This window comes from Elaeis guineensis, chromosome 5, assembly GCF_000442705.2.
Source record: "Elaeis guineensis isolate ETL-2024a chromosome 5, EG11, whole genome shotgun sequence".
Taxonomy (NCBI): Eukaryota; Viridiplantae; Streptophyta; class Magnoliopsida; order Arecales; family Arecaceae; genus Elaeis; species Elaeis guineensis.
Window position 1 is genome coordinate 122,898,151 of NC_025997.2, and position 8,006 is coordinate 122,906,156.

At 43.4% G+C, this 8,006-nt stretch overlaps 1 protein-coding gene across 1 annotated transcript; it reads left to right on the forward strand.

Annotated features, from left to right (window-relative positions):
• Positions 1–4,856: 4,856 nt before the first annotated feature.
• LOC105046036 (proline-rich receptor-like protein kinase PERK3) lies at positions 4,857–7,114 on the forward strand. The gene is given in 2 exon segments (XM_010924518.4): positions 4,857–6,538; positions 6,541–7,114. Coding segments are annotated over 2 exon segments (1,905 nt in total). The 5' UTR covers positions 4,857–4,950; the 3' UTR covers positions 6,858–7,114.
• The last annotated feature ends 892 nt before the right edge of the window (positions 7,115–8,006 follow it).

Here is an 8,006-nt window from a genome sequence, read left to right on the forward strand (position 1 = left end):
TCCATATCCATATCTATTTTTTTTTGACGAATATGGATACAGATATAAATATTTATCGGATCTTCAAATTTTTGTTTATATTCAAATTGATTCGGATATGAAAATGAATCTCAATGAATGATATCTATACTATTTTCACCTCTAGCAGCAAACTACGACAGCATATAGGAGGCTAACCACAGGGATGCAGTCGTAATCGTGGTCTAATTTAGGTCATGCACAGTGAACAAAATATGCCACAAAACAGAGCGTGCCCACTCCTCACAGTACGTAAGCACCTCACTTCAGCCAAAGTCCAAATCAAAAGGCAGCAACCATAAGCCGCGTGCCAGGAGAATACAGAGCCAGTGAACAAAACTTGAGCAGGATGCAGCCATTTTGAGTCCATAGTACAGGCGCGTGAGGATTTGGATTGGAGAGGGATTGGATTGATATGTACCTTACTTAGATACATTATGCAATAATCCACCAGAAAATCCAGCTCAATCTTTCTAGATTTTTAATTGTTCCAGTAAACAGATGGGGGAGCACAACCCCAATTACAATCTTGCAAGGCAAACCCCGGTCAGATGCATCAGACTAGGCCTCTCAAGCGGTTCCACGAACAAATTGGACTGCCATTGATTCTGCCGTTAGTCTCATATCGGCACCCACGATTAGCCGGCCAGCCACATGATTACTCCTGAAACATTGGTGACACAATCAAACTAGGTAATTGATTGGCCGTGTTATAAACGCCACGAAGCCAAGCAGGAGCAGTGTCTTTGCAGTGAAGGACATGGGCCAGGGCCAGCCCAGGCCTATCACGATGGCAACTTTGTACTGAGCTGGTCTTCTAGAGTAGGCAATGGGCCGGCACCGTCAATTTTAGGCCCACAAAGCCGAAAGATGTCAGAGAATTTTTGTCATCCAAGGTTTTTTATGTCAGTAACGACTGACCAGAGAGGGCCATGAATCTTGCATGCAGGATGGATGAGCGGCATCAGCATTCGTGCACAATGGAGCCCAGAGAATTTTTTTTTGCTTATTGTCATGAAAGAATTAGCATGGTCGGAGGAGAAGTTTATGATCGAAGAAATGAAGCTATCAGCAGATTATGGTACATGGTTGGATGCTTTTCTATGAAATGTGAAACTTTAGAATGGTTTTATGGTGCATGAACATCTATATGTTTTTGTGTTATTGCACATTTGATAATCAAACTGCTCACAAGCTCAACAAAATCTCTCTCTCTTGCTCCAAAGGATCATTGAGATCGATCATTGAGAATTCTTCTTTTTCTACATGATCTGGGCATCCAGCACATGGTAGCAACTTCAATATCCAGCTCATCTTGGATCTATTGTGTTGTAACAGAACATCATAATGCTAAATAATGCATTAGGCCGTCATTTTTCACTCGTTATATCATCATTATTTGAAACCATGGATTTGATTGAAACACTTCCTTTTTGTTCTCTTGTGCTTCTTTCTCGTCTCTTTTCTTGGGCTTTTTGTGGAGGCAAGATCTTCAAAGTGAGCAAGCTTTGGGCTATTTCTGGTGCTACTGCTATCAACTGATGGCATCGGGTGTGGAGGTGAAAGTCCTTAATGGGCCTCCAACCGACACTGAAGGATTGCATGGGCCGAGAGCCTCTAATTTAGGGTTGAGGTGGGCTGCTGCCGAGCATAAATTAATCATGGCTCTAAGATCATTTTAACCGGAAAATTGCAATTGGAGCTGCAATACCCAGGCGTATTTTTACAAATACAGGAAGATGATGGGCTATTACTAAACTATGGAACGAGGGTTATGGTTTGTGGCAGGACAAATATAGGCGCATACAGGTAGGTATTCAGTAAACATTTGGCATGCCTTGTAGTGATCCAAGTCGCATATTGGATGGCATGGATCCAATCTACTAATCTTTAACATTTTGAGCTCGGTGTAGAAGTTTATTTACCCTCTATTTGATATGAAGAATGGATAAAGAAAGAAGGATGGATGAGTCTTCTATCGATCATCTTGTATATTTAGTGAAACATGAAAGAATGGATGAGAATAATTTCCTTCTCTATTTAGTATCGAAGAAATGAAAGGATGGATAAATGATATTTACATGATATTTTTGCTAAACTCTCTTTTGATAAAAAAATAATAATATTATTATCAATGAGGGGTTTTGTCAAAAAAATAATAATAAGAGATAATTTTATGAATGTGGAAAATCTACTCCTCATGTGCTCTATCTATTCTTTTTTGCATCTTTCCAATTCAGGAGGATACAAATGATGCAACAGAATAGATAGATAATCTTTTCTTTCATTCTTTCTAAGATTTCTTTTTTTTTTTTTGGAACCAAATGATAGATAAAGGTTGTCTATCTTTCCAGCCCCATCCATCCTCTCTCTCGTGACCTCAACTAAACACACGATTAATGTGGGTTTGAGGAGGGAGGTTTAGCTTGTGAAATACCTAGGCAAGAGGTGAAGGGTGGGGAAGGGGAAGGGTATGCAACAGTTTGTATACGTTTGGATAGAGAAATCCTATAACTTAGTTAAATTTTACACAAATACATAATTGATAAGCTTTTTAATTTTTAAGGAATATGAACAATATGACATGGATTAGGACAGTAGAGTCAAGCTATCTTTTGGAACTGAGAGAATAGAATAAACATAATAAGTTCACGGACCCATGATCTTTAGCCTCATCCTGACTCAAAAGTCAAAACTCCACCATGGTTCGATACAAAAATTAGCCACCTAGACTGGTTGGTCACGTTTACGATACACAAGGAAAATACAAGTGCTAGGCAGACCAAGTAGCATTTGCTAGAGATTCAAAAAAAAAAAATGTAGTAGAAAGTATCCTTGGTTTCTGAGGAACGACCAGAGCTATTTGATCATCGTAGCAAGATTTTTGAAGACCAAGATCTCAATCATCCCAAGAGATGGTTATGATTGAAAAGAGGTACCTATATAAGGAATCAAAACATTTTGAGATCTCAGGGCATCTACTCAAGATCAATAATAGAGAATTTATATCGCAGATTCATTAATTGATTATGCTTATACCACTAAAAATATATAGAAATTAATATCATATATTTCACTGGTGTCTAATTTATATAACATATAGACATAGACATATAATATTAATTGTGCTAGAATATTAAAATACATGATAAAGCATTAAACTTGAGAATTGAGCTTACTAATCTCAATGTACATATAGATTCAAAATTAATAAATATTAGTGCTTGGATTATGGTAAAACATGATCTTACATTATTTTAACCATTAAATCCCACTCCCACTCAATGTGCAGGTTAGAAATTATCAAAATAGGTGATTTTTCAATTTTTAAGCATTTTTAGCAATATATCATGATCAATGCTAAGGAAATTTGATTTTTATATCCTGTTATTGATTTTAAATTTGAGACGAGTAAATAAACTTTTTCTCTTTATAAAAGTAAAATTTATGTCTAATATAATAATTATAATATTACCAAATAATAATTGTATTAAAAATATTTTTCTATATCTTATTTTGAAAAATATATTAAAAAGATTAAAAATATCAGCTAATACATTTATATTTTATTAATCATATTTCAAAATATTTTAATTTACAGATATTTGGACCAGAGTAGGGTATCGGGGGAGCCAAAATTAAATCCGCTTCAACATCCACTGACCTACCATTACCACCTCAGAAGCATTACATAGAAGTGTGCCGCTATATACTAGTTCTTTTCTAGTCAAAATCGTAGGACCAAATACTGGTAACTTCAAATCAGCTAGCCCGATAACAACCGTAAAGGAGACTGCATTTAGTGCTGATTAGTGCACCGGGGTATATACTGATCAAAAGCAAAAGCGTATGATGTATAAGTATCAAACAACAGTCGTTGTCAAATCAATTCCAGGACAACTTGGAATGATGATAGTCTATATGTTTGATCTAAGGACATTGAAAAAATCATGATTAAGATTGCTTAATTGAAATGGTTTAACATTATCCAATTAAAAGCAATCAACAAAAATCATGAAATATAACTCCTTTTGTATGCGCACGAAAAGTTCATCATTTTTGTAACTTCTGATTTGATTAGTCGACAATCAACTGGCCTAAATATCGTTCCCCTCTTGCTATATGATAAGAAAATTGTTCATGCGCAAATGATTAGAGCTCTATAGAAAATTTGATATGATTTGGAAAGCATGATGATGTAAAATTATTTCGCAATTAAATAGTTGATAACTTTTTTTTTTAGTAAATAACATATGCCAAGTGCATCTAAAAATAATAGAGTTCCAAGCCGGCAACGAAGGAAGATATGAAAGTTTTAACCATGGTGGTCCGATGGATTCAAAGATAGGGAGGAAGATATAGGAGTTTCAACCATAATGGTTAGATGGATTCGAAGGTGAGGAGAGCTGCAGTCTCCAACTTGCTTGTTCACAGTATTGACTTTCTATTAGTGGGATGTGCTATTGTGGATGTCAGGCATATCTATTAAGAGGTGAATAGTATTACTGGTTAGGTTGCGTTTATTATTTTCAAGTAATATTCAAATGGATGTATCTATTTTGTTGGTATTTTTTTTAGATATTTTTTTAAAATATTTTTATGAGCACTTCGTCTTATTCCCGACCTCTCAAAAAAAAATAAATAAATAAATAAAATCGAAAATATCAAATATCAAATTACCAGCCCAGAGATTTTTTTTTTTTTTTTATTTGATGAAACAGAGTCAAATCCTTCAGTTTCGCCGGTCAACACCCACCCACCAATGAGCAAAGTATTCCTCCTATCTCAACCTGCGGCGACGAGCCAAAGAATATCCCTTTAATAATTCTTTCGTCGCCTCTTCCTTCCCAAATCCACCCTTCTTCCGCACTACCACACTACCCCCAGCACCCCCGCCACCGTCCCCGTCCGCCCAAACCCAAGTCCATTGCAATGCTCCGCCGGGACTGCTACGACCTCTCTCTCCTCCTCCACCTCCTCCTCCTCCTCCTCCTCACGCCCATCCTCGGCTCCAACGCCACGTGCCCCTACGACCTCGACTCCGCCTCCCGCCTCATCCCCGCCATGTGCTACGCCAACGCCACCGCCACCGCCGCCGCTAGCTCCACCACCACCGGTTGCTGCTGGTTCGTCTTCGCCGCCTACATCTACGCCGCCATCCGCCACGCCAACCTCACCGGTAACGCCTTCCTCCCCGACCCCACCGCCTCCGCCTGCGCCACCACCTTCTCCGCCTCCCTCATCAGCCGTGGCCTCGTCCGCCCCTCCCTCCTCAACTCCAGCGACACCTGCAACCTCTCCGGCAACCTCGCCGCCGGCGAACGCCCCTGCCTTTACCCCACCGTCTCCGCCATCCGCTCTGCCACCGACCTCTCCAACGCCTCCCGCCTCTGCACCACCTCCCGATCCGACCTCTCCATCGACCAGCCCGCCTGCGTCGACTGCCAGAACGCCGTGATCGCCGCCACCTTCGACCTCCTCAACTTCACCAACAGCAAGGATTTCGTCCCCTGCGGCATGGCCGCCACCATCGGCATCTGGTCTCCCGCCGCCCGTCCCCTTCATCGCTTCCGCTCCTACGCCCTCTGCATGCTCGAAATTCTCGAGAACGTCGGCAGTCTCGGCACCAGCAATCTCATCCCCTCCCCTCCCCCTCCCCGGCCGTCGGCCCCCTCCGCGTCCCCGATTCCCACCTCCTCCTCATCCTCCAGATCCATCAAGATCGCCGCCGGATCCGCCGCCGCGGGAGTCACCTCCATCGCCCTCATTGTCTTCCTCGCCGTCCTGATCCATCGCTCCCGGCGACGATCGATCGACGACGACGCAGATCGGACGGTCACGATCGAATCTCCACTCCCCACCGACGGCCTCTACATCTTCACCAAGGCGGAGCTCCGCCAGGCGACTGCCGGCTACGACGACGGCCTCCTTCTCGGCGAGGGCGGCGCTGGGCGGGTCTATCTGGGAAAACTCCCTTCCGGCCAACACGTGGCGATCAAACGCATCTACCGCGAGAAAAAACTCGCCGAGTTCTACAGTGAAGTCGAGATCCTCGCCAAACTCCGTCACCGGAATCTAACGACGTTAGTCGGGTACTGCATCGCGAGTCGTGAGCACGCGCTGGTCTACGAGTACATGGCCGGCGGGAACCTCTCCCGCGCGCTGTTCCACAGCGAGTTGACGTGGCACCGTCGAGTACAGATCGCCGTCGACGTCGCCGAGGGATTGGCGTACCTCCACGAGTTACCCGAGGGGGCCGTGGTCCACCGGGACGTGAAGCCGACCAACGTCCTCCTCGCGGAGTCCGGCGTCGCCAAGCTCTCCGACTTCGGCGTGTCAAGGATCGTTCCGACGGATGGGACCCACGTGTCGACCGAGGTGAGAGGAACCACGGGATACGTAGACCCGGATAGCTTCTCCGTGGGCCACGTGTCCGAGGCGTCGGACGTGTACAGCTTCGGCGTCGTACTGTTAGAGCTGGTGACGGGGACGCGGGCGGTTGTCCCCACGCCGACAGGGGGGCGGAGTCCATCGTCCACAGGGCGCAGGAGGTGATGATGCGTGGTGGATCAGACGGTGATGCAGGCGTGGAGTCTATCGTGGACCCGAGGCTGGGGGAGTGGGACCGGGTTTCGGTGGGTGCGGCGTTCAGGCTAGCGTGCCGGTGCGTGCGTCCGTATAAAAGCGAGCGGCCGCGGATGACGGAGGTGCTCGTGGTGCTCAAGGGGATCCTCGCGGATCTGGAGGCCAGGTTGGGTTTATACGGAGACGTGGTTTCATCAGGACCGTCGACGGAGGAACCAACGAGCGAGTCCTGGGTCCGTGCGTGGTCGTTGTGATGGAATCAAACGGCTAGGAATCCGCAACGTGGCATCTTCTTGTGGGAGGGTTAATTGTAGATCACGGTTTCAATAACAAAATAATTGTTCCGATCAAACGTCTCCCACTGGATGGACCCTTTAATACATGGAAAGAATAAAATATCACCGTGCAATTTGCACAACTTGCATTGCATGACTAGGATCCACTGCTCCGACGCAGAGGAAGGCGCATAGTTTATTGTCGTTTAAGAGCTTCTTCAATGGATAATTAAGCAATTTTAATATAAATATAAAAAAAAAATATAGAATAATCTATCACTTAGATTCGTAGTTTTTGCCATTTCTGATGTGGATTTAAATTGAGATAAAGGCCCACTATTAGGTGGTAACTTTTAATTTTCGTTTTTTTGTTTATAATAATTTATGTGAGTGACATCAAGCTACCAATTGTGTTTATTAGAGTGACATACGAAAAAGGAAAATAAAAGAAGCAAAAAAAAGAAACTATTTTGTCATAGTTCTCATCTAACATTGAGATTTGAGATCTCCTACTAACAGTTAGATTTTTATGATGGGAGTAAGTAGTGACTTTTCATTTTTTTTATATTTTTGTTTACAATAATTTTTATGTGAGTGAGATCCAAAGTCTCATGTAAAGTTACATGGCAGCAAGCTAGAGTGGAAAGCCACGCCATGGTGCGCTGCCGTTGTTCTTGACCGGAATTTATCCCATGAACTACCCGTCGTATCGCCGGTTTCATAATCTCATTAGAAGAAGTCCCAGGTGACGATATGAAAGCCTGGAGTTGATAACCTTTCAATGCGGCCTTGCCCTCATAATATAACATGTGAAGTTTGAACAAAGAGAAAAGGCCTGGGGTACTTGAACATCTCTAGAAAAGGGTGTAGTCCAAGAATTTGTGACTGCCCATTTTGAGACGCTATCGCTACATTAAAATCTGGAATTAATTCAGTAGATCTAGTTGGAAGATGGAAGAAATTATGAAGTAATGGCATTTTATCGGAGTGACGTCTGACAACCACAACTTGATGGTGCGGCCAACCAATTCGAGGACCACAAATTGCAGCTCGATGGTGACTGGAATTTGTTTCATAACCCCCAGCTCCATGGTGACCGGCAGTTCATTTCCAACCTAAAGTTGAGCC